Here is a 20,420-nt window from a genome sequence, read left to right as displayed (position 1 = left end):
AAATGAATACCAAGAGGTATGTCCCTATAAGTCTCAAACATAATGAACAAAACAAATGTTAGCTAACATTACTAAGTCTGACTTTATAAAGTACAATGATTTGTTTAAAAAAAAAACATATATGGCGTATGCAAAATAGTTGTGTTGAAAATAACACAATTCAAATCTTTCTCTACACTAGTACAGCTGCTCAATGAAAACCAAACAAAACAAAAGACCTTTCTAGGATGGTCCAGAGAGTTTTAATGTTGTTCAGTCTTAGGTTGCTCTTGACTTCCTTGTTGCCCTTGCACAACATCTCATGAAGTAGGTCATAGCTCCCCTCTACAGTCACTTCAATGGTAGTGATGCTACTGAAGGAGACACACACATAGAAACAACTATTATACTTTGGTTCATACCAAACTATTTGTTGAATCAGGTCAATAATGTGAAAGGCTCTACAGTAAATGTTTAATATTTATAATAATAATTTTAAAAATATAATAACTGGATATATTCCTCAACATTACCTTTTTTTTTAATTTCACAGGAGGACATAAAAAAAAAATTAATGAGTTATGGGAACATAGGATATTACTTAACAACTATTATGAGTATAAAAATTTGTTACAATTTGTTAAAAGGCCAGGGGGGTCAGAATATTTGCTACTTAACAAAACAAAAAAATTCAAATGAAGTACCAGGTGGTCCATGTTTTTTTAACACTACAGTTGAAAAATGTAATTTGAGAAAATGATAATTAATAAATGTCTTTTGTAAAATTTGATCTTTTTTGTTATGGTACTCTACTGGGAGGTGGGCTCATCATTGAGTTTTGTTCCGATTTGTTACAGTGTGTTAAGGGGGGAGGGGGGGGGGGGTAAACGAGTTGATTTTTGGCTTTACATATATCTAAACGTTCCCTATGAAGGTATGCAAAGAAGCAATTAGAACAATTCACATAGTAATGACATCATTATTGTTCTCTTGTGCTCTCCCTTTCTCTTGAACCAAGACTGGACTGATTTTTTGCACATTAGAGATAGTGAACTGAATAAATTATATTTCTATGTAGTTCCAACAGACCTATTTATACTATATCTAGACTGGACAAGCAGATCTCTTATTACAACACAAAAATATATTGAAACAGGGTGTTATTTTGTAAAGTAGTTATAAGAAGTAAAGTTTTTATTCAAACCTAACCTATGTAGCATATAATATGCATGAAAAAAAAAAATTATGTTAAAAGTAATGTTGTTCAATTTTGTAGATGGGAAGGCAATCAATTTTAAGATTAATTTTTTATTTTGCAAATTTAACAGTTAGGACTAGGCCTATACCAGTAGTAAGAGAAGGCTGAGAAAGAATAAAATATATAAAATTAGTTGCATGATCATACCTCTTTCATCACAGAGATTTTTGTGAATATATATATATAGTTCTGTGATTAAAAGTACATTATTATCCAAACTTAGAAAACTTAATACTTTTATGAGATAGAAGAGCAATTTTCCAAGACTCATATGGTGAATTCCCTTACAGCTTGAACAAACGTTAAGTACAATCTGATACAAAAATTTGCCTCTGTTTCCAGACAATAATGTAGATATAGGTCAGTTCCTAATTCTTTTATATTTAGAAATAAACATAACTTTGGGCCAATGATTAGCCATGAAATAACTATCTATTAATAATATAAAAAGTAAATCATTTAGCACATGTTAGAAATATCTAAACTATCCCAGCTCACAGAGTAAAGTAAAATAATATAGAGTAGAAATATTCCAGCAGATCAATTAAGTTTTGCACCATGTACAATTAAAAATATTTCAGCAGACAAGTAATAGCATGTATTTTATACAAATGAATAAATGAGATAATTAAGTACACCAGTTATATCATGTACTAAATCTAACTGAAATATTAAAACAAAATGGTTGTAGTAATTACCTGGAGTAGTTGAGAGGCCAAGGTGCTGATGCTGCATATTCAATTTTCCCATAATCCCTCCATGGGAAGTGAAGCTTTACATGAATTTCTGTGTTATCTGTTGAACCAATCTTACAATTAGCTTAATGTTGAGAAAATAAATCATTTTCTGCTGTTGTTTTTTTATTTTACTTTTTAAAAACAAATAACACAATCTATTGCAAAGATAATAGAAACATGGGTAAATCTGACTTAAAGTAATAACTGATGACTGCCCTTTCAATGATAAGCTTTCTGTTTCTAATATAGACATGGAAATTAATTAAAATTATAAGGTTGTTCTCACTAGATTATCATTTATATAAGAGATAGTTTTCAAAGACCTAAAATGGATATAAAGACTTTGGGATCTATTGTGATATATCTACATGTTAACATAAAACAGCATTTTTAATCAGATTATTACTTTAACTTGTTATACATTTTATATTATAAAGATCAGCTATAGGCAAAGCAATACCTTATTGTGTAGTGTGAATGTTAATTCAGAAATGAATATTTGAACAATTTAAAAGCCATAGAACACCCAGATTCAATATTATAATCCATGCATGGTAAAATCTTTATGAAATCACCTTTTTTAAAAGCAACACTCTTGATGGTGTAGCCTTCCCTCAGCCTGACAGACAGCACACTATGTAGACCAGCCACAACTGTACGCTTCTCCCTCTCCTTGCGTAGACATTCTGCACCATAGCTTTCTTTGGTTATTGGGTGTCTATTCAACATCCTAGGATCCAGATAGTATTGCAGATTAAACTATTATCATAAAGTTCACTCAACACACATCATTGAAATGCGTTTTGAAGGTATGAAATCTGTTGCATCATCATCGCAGGAGAATAGTTAAGGGAACTGACCTTTTTATCCAAGATATAGATCCAGGCATATCTTCATCACTGAAGTGTGTTATGTCATACTTGAAACCTTCTAGACCACGCTGGAATGACCAGAACAGAATAGCTCTGTGGTACAAGTTGGCCTCCCCTTTCTCTTCACTCTACAGTCAAAAAAGTACAAAAAAAACTTTAGTTAATTTAGTTATTCAATGTAAAACAAAACTTTGGATGGTATTTTTTTAAAAGTAATACTTATTTTGTCCAAATCAACCATCAATCAATAATTAATTAATATGTTAGTATGAATAGAAAATAATAAATGTCACCTCCAGAAATTTTGTATGAAATAAATGCTTAATTATGAACTTAACTTTAGTAATTTGAACTAATTTAGATAATACTTAAAAGTGTTGTTTGTAAATCTTTAAGATGAATTTGACATAAGCAAATAGACAGTCATATTTATCATGTAAAACAAAAAAGCTTAAGTGTTATACAATTCTCTTCCCTATAAATTATTATAGTAACTAAATACTATAGCATGCCATCAACATTTCATTTGGATTCATAAAGCAATAAAGGAAAACAATGGATAACCTAATGATTATGAAGTAGGAACAATTGTATTTTGTATAGTGTGTTTTTGGCAATGTAATCATCTACTGATTAAAAAATATATATATATAAGAGGACCTTCATCACCATGTTAATGATATTGAGCCCAAGAAAGGTTAAAACCCATGCCACTGCAAATACATCCGACATTAATTAAAACATTAATCTTGTTTTGGGAAAGTGAAATAATGAGTGAACTGTACCAGAAACTATTTAGGCTTAGTAAGAGTAGTAGTAGGAGGAGATGCTTGAATGTCGATCATTGAGCACAATGATAATCAACCATTTTTATATCGAGAGACAAATAAATTTCCAATTGAAACCCATCATCTGCAACTTCATTTATGCTTTCCTACACAGGTGCCTAGATAGGTTAGATTGCTATTCAAAAATCCTCTCTCTCGTCCCCTGGTCACTTTATTTCACTTTATCTAGTTCACCATTATCTAGTTCACCCTTGTCTCTCACAAAAAACAAATTGGTCCCTAGAGCTGCCTTTGTTTATCTACTATGTATTATTTCTCTCGTTCCCCGGTTAGTGCTGCCCCTTATTTCACTTTATCTAGTTCACCATTGTCTCTCACAAAAAAACAAATTGGTCCCTAGAGCTGCCTTTGTCTATCTACTATGTATTATTTCTCTCGTTCCCCAGTCAGTGCTGACCCTTATTTCACTTTATCTAGTTCACCATTGTCTCTCACACAACAAACAAATTGGTCCCTAGAGCTGCCTTTGTCTATCTACTATGTATTATTTATTGTTTCAGCACTTGGATTTACATCAGTATTTATTGGATTCATATTTGTATTTACATGTGAGCTTAATTGCTACTGAAGCTTCTAAATGTGGTGTATTTATGTTATCCAATTAGTAAAAAAAAATATACAGTTTAAATAGAAAAAATAAATATATAAAAAAATAATGGTACATCATAAGCCCTGCCCACAGCTTTATGATATTCAGTAACATTGTTGGTCTTGATTATTCCAGTTGTAAATTTGTAAACATACATTAGAAGACATAAATACATTTATAATACTTGAAAATCTGTCAGCTGGTAACACTCCCCCACAACCAGGGAAAAAAATTGATTAAAAAAGAAAGGAATTCCGTTTTCTAAAATAACCTATCAATCATCCATTTAGGAAACCAAAGAGTCTACAATCTACATAAATGTCAAAAGTTTATCACTGGACAACCCAATTATGTTAGAGATCAAAAGCCTCGCTCACAGTTTGTCAATGGGTGATGCCCAGGAACAATGACTCCATGGACTAGTCCAAGTTTCTTAGAAATTTGTCTTTGGGAAACTTAACTTGAGATCACAACTGACCTCTACTTGTTTGATCAACAATAAATCGTCTCAACAATTATAATTGAAAAACTTTAGTATGTTAAAACATTCAATAAGGATGATAGCGCCGCAAATATGAATGTATTACGTCTCCTATATTATTAATGTTATCGATATTACTGATATGACTAAATAAGGAGCAAAAAATGATTTTAAAAATCTTATAGCAGCATTCAGAAGTTTTCATCCTTTGTGGTGTGTATAAGATATTGATGTAACTACAAAAATACTTAAGTGTGATTAGGTGTAGTATAACGTTGTAAACAGCTAACTTATAGCCCTTGATTTTATTGACTTCCATACTAATCTTAGTTCATAGTACTCAGTTATTTTAGATTTAGTGATATGCCAATCTAATCATAAGTTTATTAGTTAAATAATATTTAAATAATGTTTAGTTCATAAGTCACAATGTTTCTCAAAAAGATTTGGCCTAATCCTTACACTTATTAATGAATTTCCAGATAAATAGAAAGAATTGAAGCTGTCTACACCCACAAAATCTTTATTCTAAATGTGGAAGCTGACCAACAATGATACAATAAAAACACAATATCAGCTCTTGGAATCAGCTGCAGAAAATGTGTATATGGGGTGTGAAAAAACTTGAGGGGTAACAAAAATGGTAGGTATTGGAAGTCCTGTCAGTGCATTTCTCGATTGATTGACACAAAACGAGAAAAAAAGGTTTTGTGACTCACAACATCTGGTCCAGTTCCAAGATATGCTCCAAACGTTGCTGTGGCTATTGCCTGCATGAGTTCTATGTGAGGGACATGAGCCAGCTTACGATAGAGGCTGGAGGGGGAGCCAACTTTGATGAAGCTGCACATAGTTGTGTTGTTCCTCATCTGGTTCAGAAGCAGCTCAATCAGGTAAGAATTGGGCAATCCCACAATGCCATCAGTAATGATAATAATGCCTGGTACAACAAATAGATAAATAATTAGGTGTAGTAAATAACAAATTCTAACATTAATTATGGGTGAATGTGACAAAAGTTTTGTGAGGAAAACAGTAAATGTGAAATGTCACAAATAACTAGCTGGCAGAGGAAAGTTTTCAAGTTTTAAAAGCTAAACTTTTGCTTAAGCTTAAAAAACAAAAAAGATTAACAAAACAGGTTATGAAAAAGTTGATATTGATCATCAGTCCCTTGACTTGTGTCATAGGGGTGTCATGATGGTAATTGTAACCTATGCCCTCCATTCCCCACACCTCCTAGTCAGCAGCTGGATTTGGCTGAATATCATATGATAAGCTAGTCCATACTTTCATGTTGTCCAGCCAGTTTTTCTTTGGACTACCCTTTCTTTGTGCTTCCGCCACTGTGCCTTGAAGGATGAGTTCTGAGTTTTCTTTTCATGGTATCTGATACTCAAAAGTTTCCTGTAGCATTTACTCTCAAAGACTTGATTTCTTTTTACAGCCTCAGCCTCCAACTTTCAAGACTTGTAATATTTTTACAATAGTAAAATGAGTGTTGGTAAGTAAAAGATAAAATCATAACAAGTCTTCATTAGAAAGTTAAATTTGATCAATTTTTTTTTTTTATTTTAATTTTCTATAAGATTCTAAATATTTGGGAGGTTTTTTTAATACCAATATTTTTATAAAATATTAATAGTAATATATAAATCCTCCCTCTTTTTTTTAAGGAAATTCTATAGTGTAGAATATAAATTTCCAAGTTTCAGGATACTCTAAAAATACATAATAGAATAAGGACGAAGAGATATTTACAATGCTACTCTTTATGATTTAGAATAGACAAATGCACAGAGAGTTATATGTAGAAATATGGTTTTAAACTGTACCTAATAGTTATTTCTATAATCTCTGCAACTAAAAATTCCAAGAGCTCAAGAGGTTCATGTGGTTACACACCATTATGTTCCCCTTGATATAATTATTTTGTTATACAACATTTACTGCATACTTAAATACCTGAACTAGAATTCTCTGGTAAAAGTTGCAATGACAGGATTCCATAGCGGAGCATGTTGGTGAACCCTGCCTCAGGTGTCCCAATGTGGTCTGTCAGGTTAAACTGTCTTTCTCTGTCTTCTTCTTCATCTTCATCAAGGAAAAAACTTTCCTGTTGAATACATTGTAATGAGCATCATAAGCACAAGAAAAAAATTGCAAACTTCCAACAAAATCTGATGAAGATTCTTAAAGTTAACTAAATTAGGGAATAAAGTTTAGTAAAATAAAAAAAAATATAAAAATCTTAGATTGGCCATATAGTCAATATGTAAAAATGTTAATATATAATAAGTCTAGATGGATTATAATAGAGTATAAGGTTTACACACATACAAAATGACTCATTTGTAAACTGACTGGAACACAAATTTCCAATTGTGTCTCTTTGAAAGCTTCAGTGCAAGGTACACATTTATTTACACTCAAATATCAAATATATTTGTATGTTAACCCAAGCTTAAATTTCTATGTAAAACACTGTTATTTTAGAATCAAATGGACTGAAGATTTTACATATTAACATCTAGAGCCAAGATAAAAATTACTCTTAATCTAATAAAAAAACTATTTTAAAAGTTTTAGTCTAAAGTTTAGCATTATGACAGTATAACATACACATGCTTATATGCTAAAGAAGACAACAAAAAAAATGTGGATATTGGCAGAAAAAATCGGAGGGGAGGGTATTTTAAAGGGAAAAGATTACTCAAGGGGTCATTAGCACCAAATAAATTGTGAAGAAACAACTATACAGAGTATAGACTACTTACCTTTCTTTTATACAGTTTGAGGAGTGAGACAAAGCTTGATGAAAGAGCTGCCTCAAACTGGTTCAGCTCAAACTCAATATGTTTGAGATAATGGTCCACATTGCTCTGATTGATTTTAACACCTTGAACTAATACCTAGATAATAAATAACAGAAGCAGTAAAAATATGAGTGAAGAAAAAGACTTTGTTTCGAAAGCCTTGGAAATGTTTTCTTCTTCTGGTATCAAAAATAACAACAATTTTTAAACAAAGATCTAGTTTTCCTATTAAAAACATTTGCTGACTAAAAAATGAAATGTAAGACTACAAAACTCTCTTTTTTATTTTTTTACTACAAAAAAAAAATGAAACAAAAATTGACCAACGTGAGTTGTGTTTTTAATTTAATTTTCATAACTAAACTGTGCAGTACAAACTTATTCAACATCAATTTTTTTAATTAATGGTTGTTTTTCCTATTTTGACATTGAAATTTCATATTTTAATTTTAGAAATAAGCACAATAAACAAAATGTCATTAAAAGCATTACTTAACATGAGTTACCACCAACCTGATTAGTAAATGAACAGACAACTGGAGTGTGACATATTACAGAGATATACAAGTCTGGAGAGTAGTGAATGCAGCTCCCTGGTATATACAACTGTGGAAAGTCAATGATGAATTAACTGAATTGTAATATCCATAAAATCCATCAATGTTAGAGATAAGCAGGAGACTGGGACAAGGCTGTGAATGAACACACTAAGACAGATTATTGGAATAAAAAAAGGAAGATTATTCATACTTTTCTTACGAGCTTTCATTCTTTACAAGTTTGAGGAAATGAGATTAGTTGTGCAAGTGGAATAGCACAATATTCCATGTTCAAATCTATTTGAAGTGAGACTGATATTTTTTTTCTCAATAGGTTGGACATGGTAGATTCCACACAGCTTAAATACATATTTGACAATGGCAGGTACCCTTGTGCTGGCCACAGAACACAATTACTTGGCACACACACACAAAAAAGATGAACCTTTAGTAACTAGTGGTGTGAATCTGCCCCAAAAATAAACTCACTCAAAGTCAGTACTTACTGGCATTACAAGCCCTCGTAAACATCGACTTAATGATGTCAATATTCCATCATAAACATAACTGGCATTTTGAATATCCTGAAAGAAGAAATAAGTGTTTAAAATGAATTTAAATAATGAAAATAGTAAGTCATGAAAAAAAAAAAATAATAATAATAAATAAATAAAAATAAGGCAGAAATAATTTTAAGCTTTTTTTTTGTCTCAATAAAAATAAGAAAACAAAACTTTTTTTTTTTTTAAAGTGCAATACTATGATAATTCAAGATGAAATCAGAGCCCAGAAGATGCTAATTTTAAGTACTATACATTGTAATATAAAGAAAAACTTAATAAAGTAAGTTTGTAACTAAACGCAGGCATATAATATACAAGCCCAAAAGCCCAGCATATAAGACTGAGCTCTATACTTACCACAGTCATCATTGAAGGGCTGAGGTCCAGTGTGAAAGAGAGTTTATACTGATAGGAGAGAAAGGTCACAATGGTGTCTGGCCCAACACTAACTTGATAGGTCTGACCTAACAACAGTTTCATCTCAGGGTTCTTCGGTATCACAGAAACCAGGTTCAACTCTTCTGTTAAATTCTAACATTTGAAGACATAAATAAAATCAAGCTATTTTACAATTAAAAAAAAATTATGTATTAAATTAATAAGTGTAGTCAATAAGACATATTCCAATTAAGCTTTTTTTTTTATACTAAATTTATAAGAAAAGATGTTTTTATAAGACTCTCTATTGCTGTCTTTTGAAAACAAAAATCCACCAACCTCAACTGAAATAAGTGGGGTGAAACTGACTTGTCGTCCTAAGTGTCTAAAAAACCAGCAAGCCCTAATGTTCCTAGAAACTCTTGTGTTTTTCTTCATCATAACATAGACATGTGCTGCATCAACATCAGGCTGCAAATAAAAGAATAAAAGTCATTTTTAAGTTCTACAAGTTCGATACCAGAATTTTCAAAAGTAGTTAAGTACACCATTTCAAACCTTGTGATCTATGGCGCAGATGTTGTAGAGAAAGGTCATCTGTTTCTTGGCCAACAGTAAACAAGCAGGGTCTCATGTGGCCCTTTCAGATCTTGTGATCTATGGCGCAGATGTTGTAAAGGTCATCTGTTTCTTGGCCAACAGTAAACAAGCAGGGTCTCTGGGGCCCTTTCAGATCTTGTGATCTATGGCGCAGATGTTGTAAACGTCATCTGTTTCTTGGCCAACAGTAAACAAGCAGAGTGTCATGTGGTCAGCACAACAACCAACTACCTTTACTGTCCCCAAATAATGTCAAATACCCATTAGAAATTCCAATGCCAGAAATCCTAAATAATGTTTGAATCTTGTTTTCTACTTAGAATCTTGAGTGATGGCTGCCTGACCATCTGGTATGGGTGGACTGGACTGTTATCATCTTGGTTTTGAGTTTCTACCCTTCCAACTGTCAATCCATGCCATCGTAAAGTAGGTTTCAGGTAGGAAAAAGAGTCTTTATAACTTTCATCTTTATAACTAAATGTCAGACTGAAACTCACTAATCAAGATTTATAAGTCTTTAAGTGACAAAATGTTCAACAATAGACAAAGCCAATGCCTATATGTAGTCATGATGACATCTAAAAGTTTTATTAAATTTTTAGTAGACATGTTAGATTTAAATTCTAGATTTTTTCCACATTATATGCAATCGTACATTTAGAGTCTGATGTCTTTTGTCCACATAATATGCATTAGTACATTTCTAGATTTTTGTCCACATTATATATAGAGTCTATATGCATTATTTTAACATTTAACGATATTTTTAAGACTTGCATAACTACTCTGATCTAGATGAGATCTGCATCTAAGTTTAATTTGAATCTGTATACGTGTCCAAGTTAAGTCCTTATTTTTCTTAAGTGCTTGATTTTTTTTTTTCGATTTGGTTTGGTTTAAATACTTTTTTTTTTATTTATAAATACTTACTTATATACTTAGTAATAGTTATGACTATTATGAGTAATAGTAATACTAGAATATATAATATATTATACATTTAGAAGTCTAGACTCTAGACTGTATTCAGACTGACTCATTCAATTACAATATAGAATAAATCTATATTGACTATATCGTATATCTAATGTAATTCTATTGATCTAATCTAGTACTACTAACTAAGTACTACTAGAATCTAGATCTACTAGTAACTAACTAGTAACTAGTTAACTTAAATAATAATGATTTTAACTTTAACTAGGATCTAGAATAATCTAGATTCTAGATATCTAGTTCGAACTCTAACTCTAGCTTAGTAGCTAGATCTAGACTCAGATCATGATCCATGATAAATCATGTCAATCATGATAATGAATGAATGATGATGGTACTAGACAGTCTAGAGTCTAGATCTAGAAAAGATCTAGTCTAGATTCTAGAACTTATCATCTTATGACTGGGTAGATCTAGATCTAGATCATGATTAGATGATGACTAACCAAAATGTAAACAAACAAAAACATTAAATTCGTTAATTTAATTTAGATCTAATTAAATTAACATGACACATGATGTCTAATTTTCTACTCAAATAACTTACCAAGTCAGTACTATTAAGGTCTGAACTTCCCTGTGCATCCACTTGGGGGTGCATATCCATTTTTGAAGACGGTTACTCACGACACAAGCCAACTTATAATGTTATAGTTTTAGTCCATTTCGAAAAATACACGACTAACTCAAAAAGTGCTTTCATTTTGATAGCCTTTGGCCCCGAACTGATCTTACCTTGACCTTTTCTTCTCTATTTCATTCATTTTATGAGTGTTATCGCTATTTACCAATAATTTGCGTAAAATACCAAAAGGTAAGGCTTTGCTCAAAGTGAGTCAAAGACTGTAAACCTATAATACTATGTAGATCTAGATATTTTAGATTTCTATGATTGTTTTTAAAGTATTTATTTAGATTTTAATTGTTTTTTTTTTTTTTTTGTTTTTTTTTTTCATTGTAAGGCAAATTTAATGCTATAAGACTATAAGCAGGTCAGTGCGCTCTGGTCCTTTTTTTTTTGTTGCTATAATTTATGATTTACAATTATATATATATACATATACATATAATACAGTGGCGTCACTAGGGGGGTGGGGGTGCGGGCTGCACCGGGTGACACCCGATAGGGGGTGACACCCAAACAAAAAAAAAATGCACTTTTCAAAAAAAAAAAAGGCCAAATTAAAAATGTGACAGAAGCAAGATTAAAAAGCATAAGAATGGTTGAATAAACTTATTCTTAATTGGGAATAATCATTAGCAAGATTTTCTAGTTTTGATAAATAGTGGACATGCATGTCCACAATGAGACACTCCCGAGAAGCCTGAAGAACATTTATTAGGCTTTCAAATTTAAACTTAACGGACTTAGGCTACAAAAAAAAATTGACAGGGAAGTCATATTGCTATGATTGGTGTAGGCCTATAGATGGGAAAACAAGTTGCATTGTTGCAAAATTGAACTTAGCCACCCCGCCTTCATGAGATATATATTTTTTTATGTCAGGTAACGCCTGCATCATATAAGATAATATTATTAGTATTTGATTTTAAAACATATACTACACCTAATTGTAGTGAATGAATAGGACGGATAACGGATGCCTGGTCGTGTGGTATGCACTGCTAACTTTTGTCACAATGGTCCTGTTTGAGCCCTGCCCGTTTGCACCCCCTGTAAGAGATTTTATCTAGCAGAAAATTTTAAAAGTCTGGTAGAACGTCCGAATGTATAAAACAAACTAAAAAGGACTGAGTCAAATGTATTCGTGTTCGTTATGGAGTGCTGACCCCTTTTATGGAGTCTTTAACAAGTTTTAAATGCTTTCTTTATGGCAACCAAGTCACAAAGCCATACACAAAGGTTGTGAGAACCACTGCCTAATAAACACGCAGTTTTATCGGAAGAGGGAGAGAATTGTCCTGCGAAGTCTCATTTAGAGGCGTCAATAGCGCTGATAGCCTAAGCCGGACTATCTATTTCTCTAGATAGAGATGCGTAATGGGATAGAATGATGTCCAGATAAGTATCTGATCTACCACATTAAGAGAGTGACCAGTCAGTTATATATGGGGCTGATTGACTGAATTCCATTGGGAGATTTCTAGAACATGATTATCTAAATTATTAGCGCAAAATACCACTCACTGACTGATTCATGCATGTATCGTATGGATTCTTATAAAATGTCATACATGCAGGTTCCTTTAACCTTTTAAGTGCTCGCTAAAACTATAACTGAATGCCGCTTATTATTCGAGAAAAATCGCAAGCTTTTTATCAAACCTTTTTCCCCCTAAAGGCCGCATTTTAAGTATAATGCATAAATAGAAATACCACCCAAAAAAAAAAAGAATTCCGAATTTTTAAATCATAACCACCACCCCCACCCCCCCTAAATTTTCTATTTGCCTTGCATTACGTCATATATATTTATATTTAATCGAAAAGAGAAATGCATTAATTTCAAGGGAGGTAATCAATGTAATATGTATAAAACCTATACTTCGAAATTATTTTTATTATTATTATTTTTTTTAGACGCACACATTTTAACATCTGCCCTTCATAAATGAAAACCTATATAATGTTTTCATAAATGCTAATATGTATTTAAAAAGTCCTCTATAATTTATTAATCACAAATTAATTATGATTGAATTAAAAGTAAATTTTATATAAATTTTAACCATCTGTAAATTAATCATTGATAACTGCATCTATCGTGGTCATGAGCATTGGCCTCAGTAACTCGCATGTTAAAAATGGGATATAACTCATAACTACATTGTACATTCTGTTTACATTGTATTTTCTAAACAAGTGTAATACAAAACAGAATATTAGCAATCTCTTGTCCTAGGTGGCCTACTTAAAAAAAACTCTTCAATCGACCACATTGATTTGTTTCATTGACCAGTTGATGTGTCCAACAGCGAGCCTATCAGTCCGTAATATCAGCCAACAACAGCGGCGGATTGGCTATAGGTGAATTGGGGCAAATGCCCCGCTTGGCCGGTACAGTAGCCCTGGCATCACCTTTTTTTAAAAAATCTCTACATTCTTCACTGTATAATACTAGTCAAATATTCTGTTATTATGGATTCGCCTTATACCCCCGATGAGCTTCAATCCTTTATACACACCAAGTCATAGACACAAAAACATAAGTTCTGTGCTTTTTATACTCCTATTAAAGTCGCGCTAGTCAACATTCTCAGGGGAATCCGTTATAACGGAACCATGAACTAGTACACCTGTAACGAATTTCCTGATTCCATGAAAATTTAACCCTTAATTACTTGAGACACACTCTGCGCTTTCACCTTACGATGCCTTTGAACAAGTGAAAGGCTCTCCATGTTATCACGAAACAGTCTGTTGCAACAATTCTACAGTTGATGGTGACATACCAGAGTTGGCGTTAACAATCTAGCCGTTTATGTAAGTTCAAGTGGAGGAAACAGAATATGAGAGGAGGATGATCATTATGGTACGATGGTGATATGGAGACAAGAGCAAAGTGTGTCCAAATTTCTTTTCATGAATTTTAAAGGATCGTATTAGTAATTATCAGCTTGGATTAGGCATATTATGATTTATTGCTGTGATTTACATAAAAAGATTAACTTGTAAAAGAAGTTTCTGCCCATTTAAATGTGTAAAGAAGACAATTGCAAGGTTTCATGTTGATAAAGACTAGTGATGGGAACTAAACTAACTTTTAAAAGTTAAACTAAAACTAGTTTTCAACTAAAATAAAGTAGTTAAACTATTAGTTTATCATTTAAAAGATAGTTAAACTAAACTAAAAAAAGTTAATTAAACTATAACAAACTTGTGGTGAAATAGTTACTATTTGTTTATGTTTGTGTAAGTCGTGAGAATGTGTTCACAACATTGATTTAGTATGCCTACGGTTCGATCTTATTCTTTTAACATTCTAGTAATATTTATCTATAATAAAATCAGTAATAAAGAATATATTTCTTACATAAACGTTAATGCACAATAAAATAAAATAAAAATGTTTAAATAAATATGTGTTTGTATTTTTGCTTTGAATTAAAACCTTTAGAAAAGAATGGTACCCTTTTAAAACAAAATATATTAACTTATTATATAACCAAAAATATTGCTTATACCGGTAAAGTTTAAAATCTCATTAAATGACATACATTTAGGATTTCGAGTTTCGATCTAATAACCAAAGAAATAGAAAAGAAATTGTTGGAGTTTTAAAAACATTGGACCTGTATAACTATTTTATAGTGTAAAATACATGCTTGACTAACCATGCCGTTCAACGCGCAAGGGAAAAAAAAAACAGGATGGTCTTGTCATTATGGACTGCACACTCAGTACACTAAATATGTCTACTCGTGTACCTCTATCTGGCCAGATTTTTACAATCAGTCGGACACACCGTCTATTACTTTCTGGGTAGGGAGGGTATGTTTGACTAGCCGCGCCAGTGTGTTATTTTCTTGTCTGACCACTCCACATTAAGCAAACACTATTGCATAACACGTAATGAAAAAAGTGCAGGTACGTAGTCTTGTAGTATCATCGACTACACACGTACGTCGTACAGAACACTACTAGGCCTACATGTGTATGTCTAGCTGACCAGGTAGTTAAAATCAGTTGGATACAGTCTGTTTACTTAATGGTCAGAGAGGGTGTGGATTAAGATTTTTATTCTAGAGTTGGTTATCCTAATGCCTTTAGATCTATATAGGCCTAGCTGTTGATTTGAACTTAGATCTCAATAATAAGTCTTAAGACTTAATTTAATGTTCCTGCAGTTAAAAAAAATATTGTTTGCGCAAATGAATTGATCAAAACCACTAAATACTGACCTAATCCACTAATCAGATTCCCACTTTCTACAGAAATTACACCACTATGTGGCTCACAACCCCATTCCTAATATTGCATAGAAGCTTTTGGCAAAAAATGTTTAACATTTTATAATACTGCTACTTTCAAGTGCAGATATTTATTCCCAAAATCCATAACTTCTACCAGCATCTTACTTTACCCTCTTCAAATTCAGACTTGTTAACTGCATCATTTTTTATTTTTTTTTGATAATCAAAGTGATATCACATGACCCGAAAACAGGGATGTGCATTTCAACCCTGGCCACATGTTGAAAAGTTTTACAAATTTTAATTAAACTTTTTAGTTAGTAACTAAAAAAAATAATTAAACTACGATTTTAACTAAACTTTTTTTTCTAGTTTAACAATGGCCTTAACTATTTTTTTTAGTTAAACTAATAGTTTCTAACTTTTTAGTTAACTGTTGCCCATCACTAATAAAGACTTTATTGAAGAGCGCTCTTTTGCCTTGAATGTACATTTCTCAAATTACTAGTGTATGGGCCTACAGTTGCCAGAAATGTTCACGTTGTTTACTTGTCAAGTGTAATGCTTTACTCTTCTAGTAATGTCAAAAAGTTTCAAACCATAGAATCAAATATTCTACTCAAACTAGATAAAGTTGGGATTCCTCATACATTGAGATTTCATATAGAAATAAATTATGTCATGTAAACCCAGGTTACGATTATTTTTCGTTCCAATTTCAAACTTATTAGGGAGACGCACATCAGCACATCATATGGCGCGGACATTGTGAACTGAATAGTAGGGTAATACCAGCGCAGGTTTTGATACCCAGCCCGCCCCAGGCAGTGGCGTAGCAAGGTACCCGTGGACCCGGTTTCAAGAATATATTGGAGGGCCCCCCTACCCCAATAAGACAAAATCATCGAGTAATCTGAATGTATCGGTATATTTACCATAAGACATTCCAATACAACTAGAGTAGAATAATCTTATTACGTTTGAATCAGAACTCCAATACAATTTTTGAACAGAATTAAACGAATTAATGCCATGGTGTTTCAAATGTATACAGAAAAGTTTGATGAGATCTAGTTCCCATTCTACACATTGACATTCCTAAAAACACTTCAAGGTGTTTGAAACATTGATACAAACTAGTACCGAGCTCTACCTCCATTATTGAACTGTAAATAGATGGAATATTTATTGACTGACATTTTTTCTGGCCTTTTAAGTAGCAAAGTAAGAAACCAGTGCATCTATTTCTAAATGTGCGAGCGGCTTCTTCTGATGAAACAATGCACAAAGGCCATACTAGTATCCTGTCATATTGGAAGCACCATCATAGCTTTAGCCTCGAAATTTATTTAAGGATAAATGGGGATTTTTTTTAATTACTTGGATCATTTGTTCAGCCAATTATGCAGACGTCTGGTTTTATCAAATATGGAAACCTAGAAATGACAATCTAATTACCATTTCTTTGGGTGTTCCGTTATTGGAGATCACTAAACAGTATAGAAACAAAATAAAACTAATTTGATCAACGTTTTATTTGTCTGAGCGCTGTCACCAATGAAAGAGAAAAATGGTCCAGAATGGATGTCCTATAGTACCGGTATTTTGCCAGAACTGCATTGCCCAATGGGTCTATTATTTCATTTTGAATCTGTGGGGTTTTGAGTTCCTGCCAAATGTCAATATTCATAACGATTTTCTGAGGTTTTTGTATAAATATAGTTAACTTACTTTAGAGCTATGAATTATGAACCAAGTTTCAACCAAACAGCATGCATTGGTCAGAGAAAGACACTATTCCATTCATCTAGTCATCTCTCTAGATTCTAGATCTTTGTTATAAACTTTCGCTCCAAATCAGTTTCCTCATTCATTGCAATAGCACAAACATATTTAATTTTAACGATTCCTATGTAACACTAGGATGTTTCTCTGGCTTGATAAATATTTAATGTTATTTTCATTTTTATTGGTTTAGATTTTACCCCTTTTTAGCGGCCCCCGTAAGGGGAAAAAGCCGCTATTAGGTTTGTGCAAAATGTCCGTCTGTCCGTCTGTCCGTCTGTCACACTCAGATCTCGAAAACTAGAAGAGATATGAAAAATATTATTTCATCATTAAATCCGGCTTGAAAAGTTTAGGTGCAACGGCTACTTTTGGTTTTCTAAAAGCAAACCGTTTAATTTATAAAATTAATTATGCAAGCGATTTTTTCATAAAAATACACCAATTCTAAAACAATTACGTAAATGTAAGGGAGGCAATGTTACAATATGCTAACAAAGATGGACAATTTTTGTGTATTTTCAGTATCACTAAGTCAAATATATTTTTAAAATGTACAGGAAATGTTTACAACAAATATAAATAATAGTTAAAGACGTTTTTTCTGGTCAACTAGCTGCTAAAATTAAAAGAAAACATTTCTGTTTGTTTATAAAGGCTAATAATGCACTTTGTATGTAAATATCACGCACATTTTTTTAAATGGACTTTTTATGCAGCGATTTTCGTGCAGTAGCGTAACGTCGCAACATGATCAGGTGCTAAACCAATTCCTTAAACTTTTTTTAAAAATCAGATTTTATTTATTTTTTGTTTAGTGCCCCCATCCGAATTAAAGAAGCTTATTTCTGTGCGTTTTGTCTGTTGGTCGGTCTGTCCGTCACGATTAGATTTAAAAAACTTAAACTCTAAAAGCTATTGAAAATCTGATTTACCCTTTAATGTTCCTCCCATAACATCTCAATAGTTTTAAGTATCTAAAATTGATTGTTCCGGATTTTTTTGTGCAAAACTAATCAACGCCAACAAATGTTTGTTTGCTCTTCTAACTTATATTACATTCAATTTCCATGCTTAAACGTTGCAAAAACACATTATCAATAATATGTTGTTCCGTTTTTTATGTAAATAGCATATTAATGCTAAATCAAAATCTCTATACTGACTTATATTTCATTAAGTGTAAAAATGTTCCGGATATTGTTTTATAAAACATGAATTATGCCTAATGATTGTTTGAAATCGCATAAGGCTTTTAAAAAAAGTAATTTACTAGAATTGATTACTGAAAATTACTTTTTAGACATTTAATTTTCTTGTAAAACATAACATAGAAGTTTTGTAATCGATAAAGAAAGTTCGGGATTTTGTTTCTTACAAATCGTCGCCAGAAATTTCCGAATTTATTTAAAAATCTACTAACGCCAAATAATTGTTTGAACTCCCTCTTCTAATTAATAAACAAATAATTTTCTCATTTACGAAATAATGTTTTTACGGATTTTTATGAAAAATATTTTAACTCACTACTCTCTTACAGTACATTTAACTTTCTACCTAAAACATTAAAAAATCTAATTATCGTTAATATTATGTTCCGATTTTTAAGGAAAACAGAATCCAAACACCAAAGTAAGGTATGAAAATCTCTCCACGTGGCTGTAGTACATCTAAGTTTTATACGAGACCATCCAAAAAATTTAATTAACGGTATTACATTTATCTGAAATTCTCTTTTTCTTTTACTATTTATACAAACATCCGGAACAATCTATTATATAAACTTTTCAATTGTGTTCATACCTAAAAATTATTGCGATGTTTTGAAACGTAAAATAAAGGTTAATCAATTTTTAATAACTTTTAGTTGTTTTTTTTATATCAAGATGACGGACTGACTGACAGACAAAACGCAAAAACAATGCGGCTTTGATCCTTTTTAAATACATTCTATTAGAACTCAGTGCACCAATGTCTATGAACCCTCGTTAAATATCTCGTGTAAATAAAGACATTTTTTTAAATGGTACCGGTACTAGCCTATTGTGAGGTAATGGCATTTTTTTTCTTTGACGTCATATGAATGGACTCTTTAAATGTAATGTTAAAAGAACGCATTCGGTGCACCAATGTCTATTAACCCTCGAAAAAATTGCTTGTATTAATGAAAACATATTTTAGTCTAACTAAGCCGTGTGACGTAGTGTTTTTTTTTCCTTTGACGTCACATGGAATGAATTCTTTAAATGAAATGCTAAAAGAACGCACTCGGTGCACCAATGTCTATGAACACTCGAGAAATGGCTCGTGTTGATAAAGGTGATTTTTAGTCTAGCTAGGCCTTGTGACGTAGTGTTTTTTTTTTCCTTTGACGTCATATGGAATGAATTCTTTAAATGAAATGCTTAAAGAACGCACTCGGTGCACCAAAGTCTATGATCACTCGATAAATGGCTCGTAATGATGAAGGCGATTTTTAGTCTAGCTAGGCCGTGTGACGTAGTGTTCTTTTTTTCCTCTGACGTTATATGGAATAAATTCTTCAAACGAAATGAAAAAAGAACTCGGCATAGTAATGTTTATTAAGCCTCGTTATGTGACTCGCGTTTAAAAAAGGAATGATATCTTGATTTAGATCTAATCTAGATTTTTTAAACTAGATTTAGATTTTTATTACAGTATATCTAGATCTGGATTTATATTCTAATTAAAATTATTTTAGAGTCTAGATCTAGAATTTCTAGATCTAGTTTAGACTAAAATAGACTAGATTAAGATGTAGAATTTCAATTTTCTAAACTTAAAGTGTAAAAAAAAGTGTAGATTTTCATTTCCAAACTTTTTGATCAATATTGTAATGTTTTAATATACTAAAACTAATCTACTATTTTTTATTAAATTTAAATTTATATTTACGGCAAATGAATCTTTGAAACATTATTACTTTTGACCATCGGATGGCTGCCTGGTCGTGCGGTTTGCGCGCTGGACTGTCGTTCAGATTTATGGATGGCCCAGGGTTCAAACTCTGCCCGCTCCCATCCCCCGTCGTCCTGCGGGAGGTTTGGACTAGGAAGTAATTATCTTCAACTCTGAAGGAACAT

At 32.0% G+C, this 20,420-nt stretch overlaps 1 protein-coding gene across 5 annotated transcripts in view; it reads right to left on the bottom strand.

Annotated features, from left to right (window-relative positions):
- The window catches only part of LOC106073385 (KICSTOR complex protein SZT2-like), a 118,027-nt gene extending 106,516 nt beyond the window's left edge, over window positions 1-11,511 (bottom strand). For 2 of the 5 annotated variants that reach the window (XM_056028412.1, XM_056028414.1), the window contains exons 1-12: window positions 11,204-11,510; window positions 9,400-9,531; window positions 9,040-9,213; window positions 8,626-8,703; window positions 8,094-8,186; window positions 7,542-7,676; window positions 6,730-6,880; window positions 5,484-5,704; window positions 2,835-2,974; window positions 2,550-2,704; window positions 1,936-2,032; window positions 219-353 (exon numbers count right to left, since the gene is read on the bottom strand). In XM_056028412.1, the coding sequence (XP_055884387.1) occupies window positions 219-353; window positions 1,936-2,032; window positions 2,550-2,704; window positions 2,835-2,974; window positions 5,484-5,704; window positions 6,730-6,880; window positions 7,542-7,676; window positions 8,094-8,186; window positions 8,626-8,703; window positions 9,040-9,213; window positions 9,400-9,531; window positions 11,204-11,263 (1,571 nt within the window). In that variant the 5' untranslated portion in view covers window positions 11,264-11,510. Of the gene's footprint in view, window positions 1-218; window positions 354-1,935; window positions 2,033-2,549; window positions 2,705-2,834; window positions 2,975-5,483; window positions 5,705-6,729; window positions 6,881-7,541; window positions 7,677-8,093; window positions 8,187-8,625; window positions 8,704-9,039; window positions 9,214-9,399; window positions 9,532-11,203 lie in introns of all 5 variants that reach the window. The other 3 variants (XM_056028410.1, XM_056028411.1, XM_056028415.1) reach the window with 3 other exon arrangements.
- Between the last annotated feature and the right edge of the window lie 8,909 nt (window positions 11,512-20,420).

Source organism: Biomphalaria glabrata, chromosome 5, assembly GCF_947242115.1.
Source record: "Biomphalaria glabrata chromosome 5, xgBioGlab47.1, whole genome shotgun sequence".
In the NCBI taxonomy this organism is placed as follows: Eukaryota; Metazoa; Mollusca; class Gastropoda; family Planorbidae; genus Biomphalaria; species Biomphalaria glabrata.
Note: the sequence above shows the minus strand (reverse complement) of the source record. Positions and strands in the feature narration are given on the sequence as shown.